This window comes from the organism of the source record quoted next, unplaced genomic scaffold (genome assembly GCF_019419815.1).
Source record: "Pyrus x bretschneideri cultivar Hongxiangsu unplaced genomic scaffold, Pyrus_bretschneideri_v1 Contig33, whole genome shotgun sequence".
NCBI lineage: Eukaryota > Viridiplantae > Streptophyta > Magnoliopsida > Rosales > Rosaceae > Pyrus > Pyrus x bretschneideri.
In genome coordinates, this window is record NW_025999646.1 from 3,876,761 (window position 1) to 3,898,222 (window position 21,462).

Genomic DNA, 21,462 nt, shown 5'->3' on the forward strand with positions numbered 1-21,462 from the left:
CCTTCACATGCTCGCCCTGGGCCTTAATCTGCTCGCCCTGGGCCCTCATCTGCTTGTCCCGGGCCCTCATTTGCTCACTCTGGACAGCAAGTTGACCCTTTAGGGTTGTCACTTCCTCCTTCAATGCACTGACCTCTCCTGTGTTTGATCTGGAAGAAGAGGCACCCGTCTCACGAACTCGCGCTTTTCCCATACCCCGAACAACTTTGCCAGGACGACGACCGAAGTTTTGATCCATGACATTAGTCAGGATCTGAAAACCTGCATCCTCGGGTATCGTGGCGTCCTCGATCAAGGTCTCCGGGGGAAGTTGTGATGTTGCTTCTTGGAGAACAGTAGTGCGCTGTTCCACCATAGCATCCTGTAATAATAAAGGAAAAAACATATAATGTTTAATAACATAATATAAATAATATTTGAACGATTCATACATATAAGAATAATAACAATTACATATACTTACATGAAGCTACTTAGTTATCTCATCACCAGGTCGAACGTAAACGTCCTCGAACATGTCGATCTCTGGGAACTTAGAACCCTCCTGAAGAAACAAACATTAAGAAAATTTTATTAATAAATAATAATAAATAAATTGAATAAAATTTCAAAATTAATATACTTTTACCTGACGTCGTGCCTCAATCCTATACGAAAAGGGCTTCGAACCAGAATGGTGGAGAAGTGTCTTTGAGTCCCGAGCTATCTTGCCAGCAATAGATTTCTTCTGTTAAACACACAATATACATGTTAGTGCGATTATTTAAAATAAATTAATAAAGGAAGCTTAAAAAAATAACTAAAACAATAATAAATTATTATTAAAATATTATGTACATACCACAAATTTTGGGTCCGTAAAATGTTTGCAGAGCCACTCCCAATCCTCCGGCCGGTCCTGCAGCTCGGTTGGGCAACCATGTAGGCGAGCAAACTCCGGATCATCCCATCGCTTAAAATGCGTGTGAAGATAGTTCTTCCAATGTTTGTACCGATTTGCTAAGGTATCCTCTAAGTAGGCCATGACCTCAGGGGATATGTCGTCAAGATCAAAATTGACCTACGAATATGAAAAATAATAAAATAATAGTAAGAAATTTAATAATATTAAGATAATATATTTTGGTTTTTAATATTTGTAAACAAAATTAAAAAAATGATAAAGGCTAAAAATTAATATACTAACCGACAAGTTTTCTCGCACTAGTTTCTTTGTCTCCTCGGGAATCAAGTAACGCGACAAAACTTTTCGACGGTTGTAAATGAAAAATAACGATTTAACGGTAGTTTTAACTCCGATTTTGATGATTTTTTACAGCTACACTCCTTGACCCTATATGAATACAATGAACTAATTCGATCATCAATTTAAAGTATTTACACAAGTGGATACCACAAAATCTTATGTTATAGTTAATAAAAGTATTAATAAACTCTAAGTGTTAGTAAATCTACCATTTTAAAGGGAAACACATTGTACGGAACTAGTTTCAACGATCCATCCGTCAAACTTGTTTGTATATGCTTCGAGATCGCATACGCCAAAAATAGGAAAAAAAAAACATTTAGAGATCAAGTAACGCGACAAAACTTTTCGACGGTTATAAATGAAAAATAACGATTTAACGGTAGTTTTAACTCCGATTTTGATGATTTTTTACAGCTACACTCCTTGACCCTATATGAATATAATGAACTAATTCGATCGTCAATTTAAAGTATTTATACTCGGGGAAAGTATTTTTACCGCTTTTTCTGTTGACTTTGCGTGACGCAGGGCTGCGTGAGTCGCGCAAAACAGCTTTGCGCGACGCACGTGCACATACATCGCGCAAAGCTGTTTTGCGCGACGCCACATACGTCACGCAAAGATGTTTTGCACGACGTAAGTGCACGTGCGTCGCGCAAAGCTGTTTTGCGCAACTCACGCAGCCCTGCGTCACGCAAAGTCAACAGAAAAAGCGGTAAAACTTACTTTCTTTAGCGCCAAAATCTTGCGGGACGTACAAAACGTCGCGCAAATGGCGTTTGCGCAACTGCACTTTGCGCGACGAAGATTGGCGTCGCGCAATACTGTTTTGCGCGACGCCAATCTTTGTCGCGCAAAGTGCAGTCGCGCAAACGCCATTTGCGCGACGTTTTGTGTTTAACGTCACGCAAACATACTTTGCGCGACGCATTTAGCTGCATCGCGCAAGTTTTCGTCGCGCAAACATGTTTTTGTACTAGTGTCGTAATATATTTTAACAATCGAACAGTCTATCTTTTCGGTCTTCACTCAAAGATCATGTCTATCAATAATCAATCATATGGATTTAGGGTCTACGATTTTTTTGTAGAACCATATTCGTCTATTTTCTTCATTACAAATAAATGTCTTAATGATTTTAGATTTGTCTAATTCTTTGCAATGATTTACAAGTGAAGTTTTAAAAGATAAACCGTTCCAATTGTTAAAATATTAAAATATATTACAGACTATGCTTCACAAAAACTTGTTTTAAAAGTTGTGTTGAAAAATAATGTCACGGATCTACTTCACATATATATATCAGGCATGCACCATGGAAGAAATTGGAAGCTCGTGTCTATTTCTGATTGGCTAAGATCACAAAAAATAGACAGGTGAGGGGATTTCGACCTGGCAATATTAGCTGGCCTGGATGTCTGCATAAACAGTATTTGGAAACTGGAAATATAATATGAGTCTATGATTGCGCGCGCCAGATCGAAAAGAAATAATGAATTATAATACAACAGAAACCAAATTAATTAGTAAGATAAATACAGAGATAAACATTCTCCTTTCTTGATTTTGGATAAATGACTAGACAGTTTTCATATATATTCATTTGCTGTAAATGAAGAAGCAAACACAAAGCAGAAGCCTACATAATCAGCGGGGAAAATGAAGAAGCAAACACAACGCAGAAGACTACACAATCAGTGGGGAAGCAACAACTTACAGCTCTACGAATTTTACTTCATTTGAATTTCAGACTAAATATATGCCTATATAGATATGGAGCACTTAGAAAACAAAGATTTTTTGTTAAGGAAAACTAATGAAAAAGGTTTGAAAACTTTGAGTTTTAACGATAAGGACCAAATAAGGGTAAAGTGAATAGTACCAGGATTGACTTTTTAGTGTAAAAATATAGTTTTTCGTTAAAGTAAACAGTACCGGAAGTTTTTCGTTAAAGTTTTTTTTTTGTTATTATAACAAAACAAACATGACAATCTTATAAGACCTTTTATATATTCATTGTTTTCCTCGTTTTGACTCCCAAATATGACAATTTTATACAGTACTTACATGCTCCCGCAGAAACCATATATTGTCTCATTTTCATTAATAATGCAGTTCAATACGTGTGGGTGTTGTAAGTATGGATGTCCCTTGTGGGTTGGATAAGCCTTTACTATTCATCGAAGACTTTTGTGTAGGGTAAATAGTTCTCACTATTTGTTACAACATCTTTTGCTTTATGATTGTGTACATTGTAAGAGAACGGATCTCCATTTGTTTATAAAAATGAGAATTAGTTATGGGTTCATACCATATCGAATTTTAACGATCTGAACTGTTTATTTTTCAAGTTGTACTTCATAGATCATCCTTGCAAAATATTAGCCAAATCGGAAATATTTAAGATAACTAATTGGGTTCAAAGAAATGAACAAATACTTTGTTCTATAAGAAACAAGAAATTTGATTTTGATAATTAAATAGGCAAATGGTTTCGAATTGAATTGAATTTTTGTAAGAATGATCTATGAATCGAGACTTACAAAATAGACAGTTTATATCGTTGAAATTCAATGTAGAGTGAATCCCTTTCCATAAAGGGCCTGATATATATATATATATATATGAGTCATATTATGACTCCGAAAAAAACACACCGAAACAACTTCACTTTTTCTTTACAAACAACATAAAAGATCATCAACAGAAACAACGATAATACAAATCTCTCTCCCATCTCTTCTTCTACATTATTGTCTGATACGTTTAAGAAAATAAATAGTGTGATACATTACTCCCGTTTAACTTCGATTTCTAGCAACGATTCCCTCTCTTTTTGCCTATTTATAACAGTAGGGTTTGTAAATTTTTTATTGTTTAAATAATAAATGTAGATTTTTAATTCCCTTCCTGTAACTTTTGAACAGTATTTGCATGGCTTAGATGAGATAAGGATATGCATGCCCTAAACCCTAATGATCCTGCACTTCTGGCCATAAACGTCAATTTGCACCTCATCCTGTTGTGGATCTCTCCTTTCAGTTCCTTCATTCTTCATTAATGGAGTCGATCCAAACTAAATATTCTGGTGCAAATCACAACCATCAATGGTGGTAATGTCCAAGAGGGAGGAAACCGAAACTAAAGATACATATAGGATGAACAAAATAAATGGGATAAATGTATGAACAATAAAAATCAGTGATTTTCCCCTTCACGCGATCACCTTTTTTTATATTTTAAGATCTTGAAAGTGACTTCCATTTAGTCTGTTTTTCAAGAGATTCGACTGCCCAAACGTCAATATAGACAAAAGTGGATCCATCCTATGTTTGTTTTTTCCGACATTGCCTGCAGTGTCTGGAACTGAATAATTTAAGGCAGTCCTTCTCAAGTGATACAAGTTGTCACAAAGAACCAAAGAACCAAAGGAAATTTAATCTTAGCTGTAATTGCCTAATATCTTGCTTACTCAAAACATAAAAAGTCACTTTTGCACCTCAAAATTGAAGATTCATGCGTTACGTACATAATTTGGTCTATAAATTCGAGATTAACATACTTACATTTGCTTGAATATAATTCTGTGAAGATGTACAAACCATCCTACGTACTATTAAAAGTGGCATTTCTGTTGTAAGAAAGTTCTTATAATCTGAACTGACAAAATCTGAAAGTTGCTTAATATTTTGCTTCCTCAAAAGTAACTGTGCAACTAAAAAAAATGAAGATGTGCACAGAAATTTGGTCTATATATAAAATCTGGAGATACACTTATCCATATTGATGAGAATACAACTTTGAAAATACACCAAGACAATCTCACAATACTACAACAGCATCCCCGTTACAAAAAAGTTCTTCTCATAAGTTTGAAGCTTGCCCAATTTTGTTTTTATTTAAAGCTACAATCAACATTAACTGAAATCGCATGTTGTCCATCTCAACTGCTACAAGTTGGTGTAGAAGTCAATTAAATTTAAAGCTTCACAACAAATTTTTTGGAAAGCAATGGGAGCTTCAAATTTAGCTGGATAATTCATCTAGAATAATAATAGAATCTTCTCTTGGATTTTATGGTTTAATAAAATTGTGATTTATCTACCTAGAGGTGAAAATAATAAAATAACAAAAATTAAATGACATCGTCCGTTAAATTAGATCAAATGATACGTGACGGGAATTTGCTTGAGCTATAGATCAAAAGAAGGAGACTAATATTAGATTAAGCATGTTGCGTCCACAAAAGTGACTATTACCTGTTCTGCACAAAACAAAATAAAAAAAAACTGGTGATGACTTGTCCTTCTAATTCATCCATTACCGAAAACAAAGAAAGCATTTGCTTCACATATTATATAAAGCTATTGCCTATTGCAGAGACCCAAAGGAATAAAAAGGACGACGATTTGGAGGTCATGTGTTCTGACTTCTCACCATAAAAATAATTCAGAACTAATATATTTCGAAGGTAGAAAAAGAAGAAAAATTAACATAAATTAGTAGTTGTTATTGGCACTTTGAAAAGTTTATTGTCCACTCTTTACTGGTAATTTTTTTTTCTTCTAAATATATAAAGTTTATACTTCAAAATAAGAATTTTGATGCGTCAATAACAATTCCTTTTTTTTTACAAACTATGTTGAGGAGGATTTGAGTTAAGCCACAATCAGTCAATCATAATTTAATATCAAATTCGTTATCTATAAGAGTTAAATCTAAAAAAAAATTACTTATAAATAGAGGGAAATACTAATATAACGCATTACTAGAGGGCTACCAAAATTAGTTGTTAAAGAAATAAATAATGACAAAGGTGGGCACGATTTATGTTCCATCGCAAACATAGTAAAGTGAGGAAGATAGGGAGGAAACGAACAAGGAAGAAGAAGGCGTATACCCTGATATGACCTTGCTTGCCTCATCATGTTCCTTTCATGTTTATCTCACTTGTTAATTAAGGTTCTAATCTATCGTCATTCCCTTTTCTAATCTTCTTTTTACTTTTTGTTTTAGTTAATCTAAACCTTAACTTCAGTTCTAAAAAGCATGAGGGGTTTTATTTAATTATTTATTTGGCCAGAAATAAAAACATGAGGCTTTTTATGTAGATGCTCCTAACTTTTACACATTCTGATGCCCAAATGTTCTCAATATTTAAATTCTCAATAATACTGATGGTCTCAGATTAAAAACATTTTGATAAGTGTGTGTAGTCATTATATATACGAGTTAGACCGGTTGGTCAGGAATTAGATTGAACGATCTTTCACATGTAAATTGACTGCCTCTTTTTGCTTTCGTATTTCCTTTGTTTTTCTGGTGGAGATTGGCAAAGAATGGTAAATCTTACCTTATCTACAATCGTATGTATACTACTCACATACTAAATTCAGTTCAGCTCATTTTTTCAGAAATTGTTATCCAACCTTTTTGTCTATAAATGATAAGATATCTCCAAAATTTTGAAATAAATTGATAAGTTAATCAATTTATGGCTTGGGAAGATAAAATTGTATTTATTTTTTTTATTCCGAAGATAAAATTGTATTTGTTGAGTGTATGTAATTTTGTTGGTGGTTTTGGAGGCAAAATCTCTAATGTGGCTAGTTATGAAGTGACTGAACGTCTAGTTGTCAAGTTTAAAGTTTTTATTTTTGGGCATTGGCTATATTTTTTTGCTACTTCATGTGCTTGTCACACTCTCGTATCTGTCAGTATGATGGCTATTAGATTGACCAAGTTAACCTTATTTTGTGCTTTCAATAATTTAAAAACGCTTCCCAAACAAGTCACAAATTATCCATGATTTACACTAAATTTAGATTTATTTATACAAGGTAAACTTTCTAAAGAAAATGTTAGGACAAAGGATATAAATAAAGAAAACGAAAATTGAAAATCACTTGTCATTTTATTTTTGGTCATGGCTTTTGAAATTCTCCAATCTGTAGATTCTTAATGTGGGATTATCCAGGTGATTGGGTTTATATGGATCCTAAGTGAACCTTAACAACAATCAATGGAAATTCGAATTCCATATTTTGTTGTTTCCCCTTCTAGTAAGATTAGCTTTACAAGTTAAATAAATGTTGCCATCTATATTATAATTAGAGATTAAAAAACCACTTTTCTTGTTTGATTAATTAATCCAGAACCGAATTTGCGTGGAATATGACAGGATCTCTAAAAACAAAAGCAGAAAATAACATGACAGAATGTTCTACTAATTGGGCGGGTGTAGGGTCATTACCATGGGACTCTTGTGATCTCTCCATCCTACAATTGATCAAAGAGTATGTGTGTTTCTCTAGAAAACGTTAATATGTCACAAAAGCACTTTAAAGTTTTATGTCAAATGAAGTAATAAGAATTTTTTTTATTAATCTTATTGCAGATTAAGTTATCAACTTAAATAATTTTATGTTACACTGAGACACAAATAATCCTACGAAATGATTAAATTGAAAAAATTTGTCGCGTGAACGTTCATCTTCTTCCCTTACTGTTTCTCTCCTCCACATCCCTTTCCTCTCTCCCTCTCTCTCGATCGTTCACTCCCCTTCTCTCATGAGTTTTTTGTTTTTTCTTTTTGGCATATGAAAAAGAAAGAGGGACTTGTTTTGAAAAAATTCATATAAACAGGGTTCATGCCTTTAAGAAGAAAGGAATTCCAATTTTCAAAACCACATAATCTTAATTTTTGATACTTTGTAACTAACTGGTTTGAATTATAATTGATAAAAGCTGGGATGAAATTAGATATGCAAAGTTAATAAGATTTTATACAATTGGATATGGTTGGTTTAGATATTTGATGAGGAGATTAGATTTTACAGATAAAAAAGATTCGGAGAATTATTTAAGTTGGCAGTTTAATTTATCGTAAGATGAATCTGAAGGTACTATAAAAAAAATTATAACGCAAGTGATTAAGGAATAAAAACGTCACGATTATAATTAAACACCAACTCGTGGTATAAAAAACACTCCCCACATGATCACATTCTCGCATCCTCACTCCCTTTCTTAATTTCTGTCCCTTCCTCCGCAGCCAAAACTACCAACTTCTCTCTCTCTCTCTCTCTCTCTCTCTCTCTCTCCAAGTCTCCATTTTCTCTTCTGCAACAGGGTTTTGTTGAAGAAACAAGATAAAAGACTTAATCTTCTCTTGTGGGTTATTACGTGCGCTGGGGTTTCTAAACTTTTTTCAACGACTTGAGCAGTTGGAAGAAGAAGAAAAAGTGAACAAAATAATCAGAAAGTCGCAGCCTTCGTGTACAAAGTGAGTTTCTTTCGTATAATTCACGGGCTTTGTTTCATCTGCTATTTGCTTATTCCAGTTAAATCCCTCCAGTTTGACTTATTTGGATAGTTTTCTTTCGATCTTATTTTTCAAATTTTCTTATTTCGCAATCAGGTGGTGTCTGTTGATTGTCCCGTTCGGTACGCAAATTCTGACGCTCCTGATACGGCCCCTTCTCTTCTCCTCCTCCATTTATCTGTTCCTCCGAGCTTTCATTTTTCTACAGAGCGACAGAAAAATGGCGGAAAATCCAAAGTTGGTAAGCAAAACTAAATTATACATTTTCTGGGTTTTATTTATTTTTTAATTGGGTTCTCGAAAATTGCTCCATTTTCGTATTGTAACTGTTCCGTTGGAGTTCCAAATTTTCAGAAAAGTTTTTAATTAGTACTTACAGGGACGCCGTTTCTGAATTCGGGTTTTTGGATTTTGGTTTAGGATTCTGATTCTGGGGAGGTTTATGGATTAGAAGAGAGAATGGGAACCCAGAAAATATCGGTTTCGGATCATATAAACGGGTTTCATTACACCGCTGATAAATCTGACAGCTTCGTCATCGACATGGAAAGCTTCTCCCATGGCGGCACCGATAAAGATGTCACTGCAAATTCTAGAGTCTCGGTAACGTTCTTCTTCCTCCCATTTATTTATTTTTTTCATAAGAGTGTGTGCATTTTCCAGTTTTTTTTTTTTTCTCATTGGATTTCTTAAAAGTGGCAATCTTTAGTAGTTATTCTCCCAATTAATCATGGCGTTTTCTTTTAGTAAACGTTGGTTAGGTTAGCAGGTTCAGAAAAAAATTTCAGTCCCCTTTCACCTGACTTTGAATTCTCGTCCTTGTAAATTAGAGTAGTTCACATTCTTGAGACTGCAGTCGTATTTGTTTCTCAAGCAACAGCAAGCATCATTGTTTGAGACATCAAAAGTAAAATTGCAATTGCAATTGCAAGTTGTTCATATTTGTTTTTTAAACTCTGTTTTCTACCCTTCTTTGCTTTCTTTTTCCATTTTAAAATTAAAATTGTTGACGAATTATTTATCTTTAATGATAAAGATGCAGAGAAATCTTTCCCGGAAATGGTCTCAGAGAGGTGGGGAGAAGAAGATAATCTGCAAAGGAGATTCAAACGACAAAGAAGTTTCATCTACAACATCCTCACCCGTCGGTAATAATTTTTTCTTATAAAAGCGATGTTTTACTTTAAATTAATTATGTTTGAAATTTGATAAAAAGATGATTAACTTTCTTTGTGGTGAGAGACTGAGAGTGATATAAATTGATGCTGAAATGGCCTTCTGGAGTTGCAAACAGTAAGAACAAAATAAAAAAAATGAAAGTTTAACCAAACATTTCTAGTACTATTCACTTTTAACGAAAAAACATATTTATACTTTTTCTTGATACTATTCACTATACTTTTTTAAATAACTTTTCATTAAAAGAGCAGTTTTTTTTTCAACTTTTCATTAATTTTTGTAATAAAAAATTAGACATACTTTAGTGTGCGCCATATTTGTGGTAATATATAATTGTTATCACCAACCTTTACCAGCCTCACATTGTGGTGGCTGACTCCCACACACTACCCCTTGTCATTCCCATATTATAATTGTTTCTTTATCGTAATTAGCAAACTATAAGAAGCACTCCACAACGTACTGTTTATTTGAAATGTCTCTTTACGGCTCACAGTCAGATGCAAGTTTATGTGAGTCTCATTTTAAACGCCTGCGATACTGGAAAGTGGGCAATCAAACTCGAGACGATTGGGTTACAAACCTCTTGCATTATCATTAATCATTTGTTAGTGTCCCACCTTAGATAAACTTATGGGTATTTGAAACTTGTAAGTTGGCGATTAGTTAGTGATAAGCATGAACCCACATCCATAATTCAAACCAGAACCAACTCTAATCGATTTTAAGTGGGGCCCTTGGGGTCGGTTGTGACAGTGAAATGCAACCAGATTTTGGCTAGGTCAACCAGATGGTACAGTTGATGAATTCTTCACAGTTTGATTGCATTTTTATGGATTGTTTAGAAGTGCTTTAAAATTACTAAAAACGTTTTTTATGACAATATTTTTAGAACTAATCTTTAATAAAAATGCAATTGAATCTTAGAAACGCACTTGAAGTGCTTCCTGCACGAACACATATCCGTTTGCTTCTTACAGGAAACACTTTAATTGCTTTTGGTAAAAGGATTTACTCAATACCTTCCCCCCTTTGTTTTGATTCCCTGTTTGGAGGCATAGGCAGTTATATGCGCCAGCTTTTTGGGAAATCTGACGTTGAAATTCTAGTTAAGCAACATGTTCTGTGCACATTTTGGTATGAAATTATTGAGTTGCAGCTACTATTGTAGGGTCTAGCACGCCTGAAAAGTCCCCACTAGCTGTTGGGACCATAGATCAGTCGAGCAACCCACACGTTCATCATCAGATCACCGTCACCGCGGCCAACATTGGCACCACCACCGAAGGGAGGTGCGTTGTCCGGAGAAATAGTTTCCGGCGCTCTTCCTCGTGGGGCATTGATCCCAAGAGGGTTCTCCTCTTCTTTGCCACCATGTAAGTCTACTGATATCTTTAAACCCTAAACCCTAAACTCCATTAATTCGACTCGGTGATCACAAGTGTTCTTTTTCGATGGCAGGTCAAGCGTTGGAACAATCTTACTCATATACTTCACGCTTTCAATTGCCAAGTACAATGCAGACGAGAACAGTCTGGATTGGCAGCAATGATACAAGTTGTACACTTTCTAGTTGAATTTAAGACACGAAACGATCCATGACGGAAAGGTAGCTAGCTAGTCCAAAAAAGCGGCTTCTTTCGACGAGAGATATGGTTTTTTGGATCGAGAAATGCTAACAACATTCCATCAGCATGTCTTGGTACAGAAATCCAAAACTCCTTTTTGAGGCACTTTAGAAAGTCTTAGAAGTGAAGACAAAGACATACTGCATTGTGACAAGGAGAAGGAATCTTAACTTTTTTTTTTATTTTTTTATGTAGATGGGTGAGATCAAAACACATGATGTGTTCTTTGTTTGTAAAGTATTTCTTTTCTCTACACAGATTAATGGGAGGATCAGAAAGTCACTTCTTTTTTCGGTTCGCCTTCTCATCCTTTTGCCTTGTATTTTACTCGGGAAAGTAATTTCCACACGTCCCTGTTTGCTTTTCTCTTTCGGCAATCCAACTTCGGCCGGCCATATTTGTTGTGTGTGGCTTCCAAGTGAGTGGACAAATGGACGGAAACAACGACGAGATTGCAAAGCAAACAATAATATTAATAATGGCAATTTGGTCTTCACGCATGCGCAGTTGGAGCTTTTACTTTTAAGGAAGATATATTTTTGGAGTCCTAGGAGTGCAATGGTGGAATTACATTCAAAACCACACAACATGACATCCCCTGTTCAAACATAAGCAAAAAACAAAGATAAACTCCAAAAGGAGAGTGGTTGGTTTTATAACATTTACAAGTCACGTCATGAGGACGATGGGAAGGAAGAATATCTCCCAAGTAGTCGTATTTGTACCATTGTGGCTAGTGACGCATTTAAGATTAGAAAAGAATATCTCCCAAGTAGTCATAATTGTACCATTGTAGCTAGTGACGCATTTAAGATTCGAATATTGAGGGTCTTAGTATTAAAGGTCTAAGTCTTCTAATAGAAATAGAGTGCGTAAGAAAATTTTAGTGTATTCACTGAGGCATTTTATCGAACACTTGGTTGACTTCTTGTTGCCAACCGAACCATGTTGCACGCACGTCAACAAATATGTGTACATATGCCAAAGCAACCTCATGAGTCGTGAGTGCTATCAAGAGAATTTGTCGAGTGCTCGACGCAAGTGCTGTCAAGATATGCCTAACTTGCATTAAATCAAACCCTTGTGGGCACACAAGAATCCGTACCAAACATTCGAAGGATTCTCGGAAGACCTTCACATGAATATTTCTAGGACTTTGAGTGGTCTTGGGACCACCTTGGTCCCAATGTACATCCACCACTAATTATGGCGGTATCTCAAGCTAATCACACACTAATATTTTGGGTAGGGAATACCGCCACCATGCATTCTCAGATGTATATAAGTCATGCCAAGAGAATGATAAGAAGGATATCCCCCAAATGCAGAGTCACAATTGGACTCTAAAAATAGTTTGCGATATGTTTTGCTTTCGGGGACTAAAGATTGAATATTTAAGCAGATGTAGGTTAGGTCAGTTTGTACAATCCACAAAATCTTCCCTTGCAAAGTCGGCAATCAATTCCTACATCACACACGAACCTAAAATACAATCTCACATAAAAAGTCTTAATTCTTTCACCGACCCTATACTACCCTTATGCAGAAAGGAAATTTTTCACAGTTCTCTTTAAAGAGTCTGGTTGTTTTAGGTATCACTAGGTCATCTACGATTGGTAGCAGTTAAAGCTTTTAGTGCTCCCTAATTCCAGTGAATCGTAAATTACAGAGGTCAATTTAGAATTTAAGATGAAGAACCTAACATATGGTGACAATTTACAAAGAAATATAAAGAAGAAACCAAATCAACAAGGCATTCCATTGGAAAGAAGTAAATATCTATACTAATAATGGCACACTCAAAATCGCTCAAAATATTGCGTTCTATGTAATCAGGGTTGTCCAAAACACCCAACACGAAACCCAACCCCGCCAAGAGTAAACAAAAAGTGTGGCATCTGGGTTGAGCCTCCTGAAGTTACTTGCGATGTATTGGTAAATGTACATGTAAAGTTATAAAGGTGATGAAAACCATGAGGATAATTCTGTCTCTATTTCCTGCTATTTCATCAGGATGTAATGCAAATGGTGATGGGCTTGTACATTTCGAAATGACAACTAGCATTTGTAATTTTGTATCATACGCGTGTGCAAGCTTTGATTCAAACCAAAGAAATCTTTTCAGCAGAGAAACTGCATGGCTATACTCGACATTCATGTATTGGTAACACTATATATATGTTTATGATGTACCACTGGTATATAATATAAAAGAGGCATGCCATTCAGCATATTCTTACCTCATGTTTTCGTACAACAAATATATTCACGTATAGGTAGCACTATATATGTTTGTTTATGTATGTATCACGGGTATATAATATAAAAGAGGCATGCCATTCAACATAATTTTACCTCATATTTTGGCACAACAAATTGCAGACAGCTTGGATGTTACTTCCTTGGTTCAAAATTTCCGTTTCTAGTAGCGTTTAGATATTCTTGGCATAGAGCACTTGTGCTTCCGGTCGTGATAAAGTCTCAATACAACAGCTGCAGTTTCTTCTATTGCTTTTCCTGTTACTTCTGCAATCAACAAAATACGAGCACGATTAACTTAGGCAACGATTACCATACCAATCTTCACATTACCAAATTGATGCATAAGAGGAAAACCGAAGAAGAACACACTAAAAGAAAACCGATATGTGTAAAGATGTGAAAGTGCAGTATTCTCACCAATTACTGGCCAGACAGGATTCTGTGCAAGAATCCTTCGAGCAAACTCCAGCTCCTGTCTGACATGAACCATCTCGGAATAGTTACTCTTCATTCCTTCACTGAACCCCAGAGTCTTAGCTCTTGCCGTTCTAATTGTTTGCAACACTAGAGGATTGATAGTCAGACCAAAAACCTTTTCCGGGTCAACCTCAAAAAGGCTCTTTGGCAGCTGAACCCCGATCACAATAGGCACATTTGCAACCTTGTAACCTTTTTGCGCAAGATATATTGATAATGGGGTCTTCCCAGTTCGTGAGACCCCGGCAAGAACAATGTCAGCCTTGTGCAAGTTCTGGGGAATGCCCCATCATCTTGTTTGATTGAAAACTCAATGGCTTCAATCCTACGAAAGTACTCATCGGTGAGAGGAAAGCTCCGGCCTGGTGCCCCACGAGGGAGGCCGGAGGGCAAAACGCCCAAATGGGTAGCAATGGCCTCAGTGATTGGACCTAACATATCTGTCATTGGTATGCCCCAGTGCATGCATGCTTGCCGGGCAGCGTCTGCCATTGACGGGTCAGCTAAAGTGTACACAAGCATAGCACCTTCTTTTGCTGCTTGCTTTACAATCTCCATCAACCTCTCTACATCATCAATCTGAAAGATTTCACAATACCCCATTTTGCATTCTAAATTAGAATCAACACAGGGCAGTATCAAGGATTACAAAATTAGAAAATTCATAATAAGTACTGATTTGGTCTACTTTGATTTCACTTAAGCCACAAACATCATAATAGAAGAGATTATAAACTTAATAGAAAAATTAGATTAAGTACTAATTTGAGCTATTTTTTCACTTGAGCTACAAAGATTATAAATTTGTGAGAAATTTTGGATCAAGTACTAATTGAAAGCTTGCCACCTCAAGTCCTAGTCAGCAGTTTTCATAGTCAAAACTGTTTACCTTGATTAGTGGTGATCTAATATATAAATACTACTGTGCAGAAAATCATTATTATTCAGTTTCTCCTTACTAATTAATTTGTGGGTGTTTTTTTTTTTCATTTAAGCTACAAACATTATATTAATTTTGATCAATTCAGTTTCAGAATGTCATCGATTATCTAATCGCTATGCCGTCCATATCTGATCACTCCACAATTGATATTTAATTTTGATCAATTCAGCAATTGGGTTTTGATGTTTGATCATTTTAGCCAATTTCCCAATATTATAAAGCAACGAACTTTACCCCAGAAAACAAATGGGTATTGACGGCGCAGCCCCGATCGACCAAGCAATGCTCGAACTGCCCCAACGCGGCGTTGACAGAGTGCTCCACCGTCCATCCAGTTCCGTCAGAAACCATGTATATCGACTTCCCCGCCGTAGTCTCCGCGTCATCGTCACTGCCGTCACTTCCCGATGAAGTACTATCATGAGGATCTAGCGATACGCCGTCGCTGGGATGCAGCGGAGGGTTCGGCTCCAGAAATTGGGTCCTCTGTCCCGCGCGGTCCAATTTCCGACCCGAGCGTATGGCCCGTGCCCGGGACCATCGTGTCAGCTGAGGGCTGCCCTTGATTTTCCGCGCATGTGGGTCGGAATCGGGTTCGGGTACGGAGGAGGAGGCGGCGATCAGAGGTTTGAGGATTGGCTGGGGATTTGCATGACTGGTTCTGCGCGCGGGAGCGAGGTTCGGGAAGTTGAAGGTGGAAGAAGCATTCATTATTTTATTTTATTATTATTTAGTTCTCTTTTTCCATTTTTTGGATCTTTATTTTTGCCTGAGATTTTTTCTTGTTGTCGGGTTTGGGTTTGGGCCTAGTGGGCCTCAGCAGCCCATTAAGCAGGCCTCTTCTTTTCAAACACAAATATGCCCATGTATGAGTCAAATGCCTCTAAAGTTTAAACAGTCGAATATTTCCCTCAAGTTGAAAGTTGTCCTTAAATTGCTAACAAAATCAAACATAGTGACCAAATTGATGGAAAAAATAAACAAAATGAGAGTGACCAACAATGAAACTAAGTGTCACTCCTGTTTTTTAATATGACTGTCACATTGTCACATAGTGTTATCGTATAACTTTGTTACAAACCGTGTGTATAACTTTGTTAATATTATACTTAGATTTATAACAAATAAAGATTAATACCACGTAACAATGTAACTCGCACATAAAAAAGTTATCGTATAACACCAAAAATGCATTTAGTCAACATGGATAGCATTCGAGAACTCCCACATTCAATGAACCTCCTGGTAGTTGTTAAATATAAACAAAAGAGGACCCAGAAAGAAGATGGATTATCACATCCTAACAAGTTGTTTACTTTCAACTTAACTTCTTAATTAGAAATTTGGAATCTTTTTTTATTTTGTTTTTCTTTTATTATCTTAAGAACTTCAAGTATTCTTGTGGATACATTAATCCGACAGAGAGAGGACAACACAATTGCATGTACAAAAGTTAAAATGTATGAAATTACGGTTTGTCTATGATGTGTTGAAATATTTCACATCAATCGTATCTTAGAGAAAAAAAAGTTTAAATATTATAACTCTACTCTACCTAATACCGAAGTCTTTTGTGATAAAACTCCACACCTGACGAATTGTGCAGGTGATAATTAATAAATTGAGGATAATATCGATATTGTTGAAAGTAAACATTCAATCCGTCTCTCTGATAATTTAACAGAATGTCACGAATAATTTAAGCCTTTTTAAAGAGTGGGAAGTGGGATGATGAGAAACGAAGGGGTAACTAAGACGGTTAAGTTTCAGCACTCTCCAGTCACAATATGCAGAGAAGGGAGTATCAAGAATCCAATAATGTAGGGGGTAGCCACATGATATAAAGGCCCTAGGATCTCATATAGAACCGAAGGGGTCGCGTGACAATACTTTTTTACACGATATATTTATATTAGGAGAATTGAGAAATAAATTGTTATTTTATTTTTATAGGAAATAAATTGTTATTAAACTTGTTATTAACTAACGACATTCAAACTTAATATCTTATTTATATATAAAGAAATATTTAAATATTAAACTTGCAACTAACAAGATTTAAACTTAAAACATTTATAAATGCATAAAAAATAAGGAAGTGTTATTGATACTTCAAAAATCTCATTCTACACTCCTCACAAATGTATTTTTCTTTCCAAATATAAAAAATTAAGAATGTAAAATGAGATTTTGAAAGTATCAATAAAAATTTTCAAAAAATATTATTATATTATAATACTGTGTGTGACGTGACAACAGGTTAACATCGAGTGTAAAATTGAAAAGACCGGCGCACATTGGGCCTCGTAATAAAAACATGAAGATTGTACGTATCAAATCTTAATAAAAGAGCTTCCACTAATTGAAATGACATGACATGACACGCACAATCCATTTTATCTCTTCCTCTCTTTTTTATGGTCGTACAGTTTGTTGATTTTTATATTGAATCATAAGTGAAAATATCATTAGGTGGTTAAGAGTACGAAACTATGCAATCAATCATGTCATCTAATCATATACAAGGATTTGCCTCCTTGAGAGCAATTTCATTTATCAACTCAACTGAACAGTAATAGACCCTAATAAATAGTAATAGGCCAAAGTATCTCCACCCCTAACAAAAAATAGCCTAGTCAATTTTATTAAAATATTATTATTTTTTATTACAATGGTCCTCTTGTCCGACTCGTCATCGTCAGCCTCCGTACCTTCTCCGTTGTCCTCCACTTTTGCTTTCCCTTTCTCCTTCTTGTTCTTCACCTCGGCCTCCACTTTCTCCTTCCCTTTCTTCTTCTTGTTCTTGTTCTCTCCGCTTGGGTCAGTACTGAAGCTGGGCCAACCAGTCTCAATCACGACCACGAGAGTGTTCTCGTATCGTGCAACGACCATGGCTCTGATGATGGCGTCAACCATCATGTCGAGAGGTTTTGGTATCGAACGTCAGTGGTGAGGCAATCTTGGAATCCGAATGGGTGCTTCTGAAACAAGGGAAACTCGGCCTCCGCCTTGCTCTTGCCGGAGTTGTCCTCCTCTTCCTTCACAGCTTCCCCTTCCTCTTCTTCCGCCTCCACCTCTTCCTTCTTCGCCTGCTCTTTCTTCTTCTGAGCTCCCTTGACCTTCTTCCTCGCCGGCGCCACGGGTCACCAGCTTGATTTCACTAACGCCACCAGCTGTTTTTCTTCTTGCTCAGTTGCCTTGCGTTTCCTCGGCGCCATTCCCACAAAACGCATGCTAATAGGCCAGTCCCTGGCTCTGTCAATTCTGGGCTGGCCTAGAGACCAGCTTGGGTTGGGTGCCAGGCAATTGAACGGACTGGAGTGGATTGTCTGAGTCCCGGCCCATTTTTTTGACTGGGTGCCGGCCTAATGGAGTTCCGGTGGAAGTGCTCTAAAAGAAATGATAAGGACGCTTTGATAAAGTGAGATTTTTTATGGATTCTTGCCATTTTATATTTTAGACATTTTTTTTTTTATAATGTTGGTATAAAAATTATGTCAAAAAAATGAGATGATGGAGAATCTTACTTTTGAGAAAGTTTCCTTAGCATTTCTCTTGCCCATAAATGATTACTTCGTATGACTTTTTGTAAGTCTACCAAGCAATCATTGATATATGTTAGAGAAAAGAGATACTCTCTGATCTTTTCCTCTTAATCGACCAAATTAGGGAATCTGTGTAGTTGAAATTTGATCCAATGGCTGAAGTTATTATAATTTTTAAAGTGGACTCCTGTTTGTAGCTATTAGATCAAATTTCAATGACATGAGTTTCCTAATTTGATAGATTAGGAGGAAGGGATCCGAAGTCCTATGTTAGACTATTGATTTTGGATTTGAGAAAATATACTTCACACACAAGAAGTAAATGATGTCAAAGTAAATTTATATCTACTTTAAGAATAAAAATTAATAAATTTTACCAAATAAACACCAAGAAAATAAATGTGTTTATTTATTTTATGCATTAAAACTTGTTAGGTAATAATATTTTATTTATGAAGAAAGTTTAAAGTTGGGTTTCACTATAAAACAAATTAATAATATGAATAGTAATTCAATTTATTTATAAGCTCATTTAAAGTTTCTTATCTTATTAAAGCGAGATTCATTCTCAACAAGTTACGTGCTCATAGAAGTAGAAGTGCATCCAAGGTGGGAATTAGGTACGTTGGGCAGGTTGCAATGCCAACCAACCCTAGTCGCACCTCAAAATTTTGTTTTATTTATTCAAGCATAACTCAATCCAACCCTAGGCCATCAAGTATTTTATGAACTCGAGATGTCCAAGATGAACTTGAATTGGGCATGTGAATTGGTACAAGCTGTTTTGCAAGAAAATCTCCTGCGTTGTTCTCAATTTTCACTCGTAAATTTGCACAATTCAATAGTTAAATTGAAATTTTTAAATTTAGGACCTTCTGTAAGCAGAGTTGATTGAGACAAACATTGCCCTCAGCTCTAGAATGTAACTCAAAATTATTCGAATTTATTTTGAGTTTATATTCGGGGTTGAGTTTTTGTGCTTCATATTACTCGCTAAACCGAACTCAAGAATTGGATTTTGTTTTGGCGATCTAGATTTTGTAGATATGGGTTGAATCAGATTTATAAATTTCTTTAAACATGAGCATTAAAAAAATAAAAGAGATCGCAAAAGATGACATCGAAATATCCAACAATGTTGATAAAAGAAATCATTTTATCATCGGCTTACCGACCTTCAGCCGTTGTTATTTTAATCATCAAACCTTCCACTCATTAGATACATATGTCTCATGAGGAAGATATTCAATTATATGTCTCATGACGAAGATATTCATTAGGAGTGTGCTATCTACACACCATTCGTTACTTCTCACATATTCTTTGTTAATTTATGTATGTTCATCTTTTTCAATTCATCCGATCCGACAGCTGAAAACTAAAAATATGTGGGAGAATTAAAAAGAGGTGTGTGGATATCACATCCATATTCAATAATATGTGTTTTTGAAACACTCCTCCTGCTACAGTTTCATTCTTCATACATCTATGTCGGCCTCTTTTAGACTGAAAATCAAAAGACTTGCATTCGACAACTCAACCTTCGACCATTAACTACAACCAAAGGTGTTTGTTGTGGAGGTCCATCACATGCTTCCTGTATTAATTTTGCGGTTGGCAATTTCAACTTTCAATATTTAATTCTTGGACCATGGTTCACAGAAGATACTTGTTTATAGAGGTATGAAGTGTTTGTCTACATGTCTATGCATGCATTTTAATTTCCTTCAGATATAGAGTAAATTGAGTTAGACAATAGAGCTCAAGTATATAGCGTCCCATGTTTTTGTGAATGGTATCTACGAATTGTTAAGAATGAATCTCACGTTGATGAGAAGATGAGTCTTGCATATGATTATAAGTAGATGAGATATTCCTCATATTACCAATTGGTTTTATGGTGGAACCTCAACCTTCTTCATAGTGAAGTCGAACGGCCACCACACATGCTCCACGCCACCTGAATTGTGTTGTTCATATGTTAAGCTTAAAAATTCATCACATATGAGGGGTCGTGTTTAAAATGAGTCTCACATTGATTAGAGAATGAACCTTACATGATCTTATAAGTAGTTGTGTTACTCTCTATACTGCCAATTAATTTTTATGGTTGATACTCAACATTATTCACGAATGATATATAATCAAGGAAGTCTATTCAAATTTTATTTTCAGTTAATTTAATTTTGGTATTTTACAGTTTAACTAATTAACTTGCTTAGAGATTGCATGCATGCGTATATCTGCAAATAAATGTACACTCCCAGGGAAAAGCAAACAAATCTGATATATATCGAAAGCAGAGCAAGATTTTTCTGCCTCAAATGTTTGGTTTTCCCTCACAAGTAACACAGGAACGTGCCCTAGCTCTTAGCCATAATATATATTTGTGGAAATATGACAGGAATTTAAATGTCACCATCGATACATAATCTATAATCTCTATAGATACCAAATGGAAGGACGTTAGAGACTTGCTTTTATTATTAATGATTGAGCTAATTAATCTGACCATGTCCTTTTCGATCCATATCAAATAAAGCACAGCACATGCATGACCAAATAGAAAATGCCAACGGAAGTATGTAAAACGGGCTTGTGACTCGAGGTTCCTCCACGTATTTGCCGACATGCATTGCAGATGTTACAGTTAAATTCGGTTAGGTCCGTCGAATTCTAATCATGTGCCTTGTTGATCCCCATTTTATTACAGGATTTTATCTCCCTGTGTATTGTGTGTGTTGAGAGAGAGAGAGAGAGAGAGAGAGAGATTTCTTTCAACTGGTGCATATTCAACCGAGCCTCTCATCATTATTCAACTTTGCTTTTTAAGTTTATTATTGGTTGTCATGCGT

At 35.7% G+C, this 21,462-nt stretch overlaps 3 protein-coding genes across 3 annotated transcripts; 1 reads left to right on the forward strand and 2 right to left on the reverse strand.

The window, feature by feature from the left end:
* Nucleotides 1-219: 219 nt before the first annotated feature.
* LOC125480308 lies at nucleotides 220-1,138 on the reverse strand. The gene is made up of 4 exons (XM_048590956.1): nucleotides 842-1,138; nucleotides 629-727; nucleotides 464-544; nucleotides 220-361 (listed from the first exon to the last, which is right to left on the reverse strand). Exons 1-3 carry the CDS (start codon nucleotides 1,022-1,024, stop codon nucleotides 470-472), a joined length of 357 nt encoding a protein of 118 aa, XP_048446913.1. The 5' UTR covers nucleotides 1,025-1,138; the 3' UTR covers nucleotides 220-361; nucleotides 464-469.
* A 7,113-nt stretch (nucleotides 1,139-8,251) lies between these two features.
* Nucleotides 8,252-11,687, forward strand: LOC103948127. Its single transcript, XM_009359117.3, has 6 exons — nucleotides 8,252-8,534; nucleotides 8,670-8,814; nucleotides 8,994-9,176; nucleotides 9,610-9,721; nucleotides 10,924-11,128; nucleotides 11,214-11,687. Exons 2-6 carry the CDS (start codon nucleotides 8,794-8,796, stop codon nucleotides 11,302-11,304), a joined length of 612 nt encoding a protein of 203 aa, XP_009357392.1. The 5' UTR covers nucleotides 8,252-8,534; nucleotides 8,670-8,793; the 3' UTR covers nucleotides 11,305-11,687.
* Nucleotides 11,688-13,539: 1,852 nt separating this feature from the next.
* LOC103933007 (probable pyruvate, phosphate dikinase regulatory protein, chloroplastic) lies at nucleotides 13,540-15,832 on the reverse strand. Its single transcript, XM_009342658.3, is given in 4 exon segments — nucleotides 13,540-13,906; nucleotides 14,060-14,404; nucleotides 14,407-14,698; nucleotides 15,297-15,832. Coding segments are annotated over 4 exon segments (1,218 nt in total). The 5' UTR covers nucleotides 15,774-15,832; the 3' UTR covers nucleotides 13,540-13,802.
* Nucleotides 15,833-21,462: the final 5,630 nt, after the last annotated feature.

Bases quoted from the DNA above. Each gene is read 5' to 3' on its own strand.
- LOC125480308 (XM_048590956.1), bottom strand. From the start codon at position 1,024: ATGGCCTACTTAGAGGATACCTTAGCAAATCGGTACAAACATTGGAAG. The intron at 728-841 runs GTATGTACATAA...TGTGTTTAACAG, and splicing joins TTACGGACCCAAAATTTGTG to AAGAAATCTATTGCTGGCAA. The intron at 545-628 runs GTAAAAGTATAT...TTGTTTCTTCAG, and splicing joins GGATTGAGGCACGACGTCAG to GAGGGTTCTAAGTTCCCAGA.
- LOC103948127 (XM_009359117.3), top strand. From the start codon at position 8,794: ATGGCGGAAAATCCAAAGTTG. The intron at 8,815-8,993 runs GTAAGCAAAACT...ATTTTGGTTTAG, and splicing joins TGGCGGAAAATCCAAAGTTG to GATTCTGATTCTGGGGAGGT. The intron at 9,177-9,609 runs GTAACGTTCTTC...TTAATGATAAAG, and splicing joins CTGCAAATTCTAGAGTCTCG to ATGCAGAGAAATCTTTCCCG.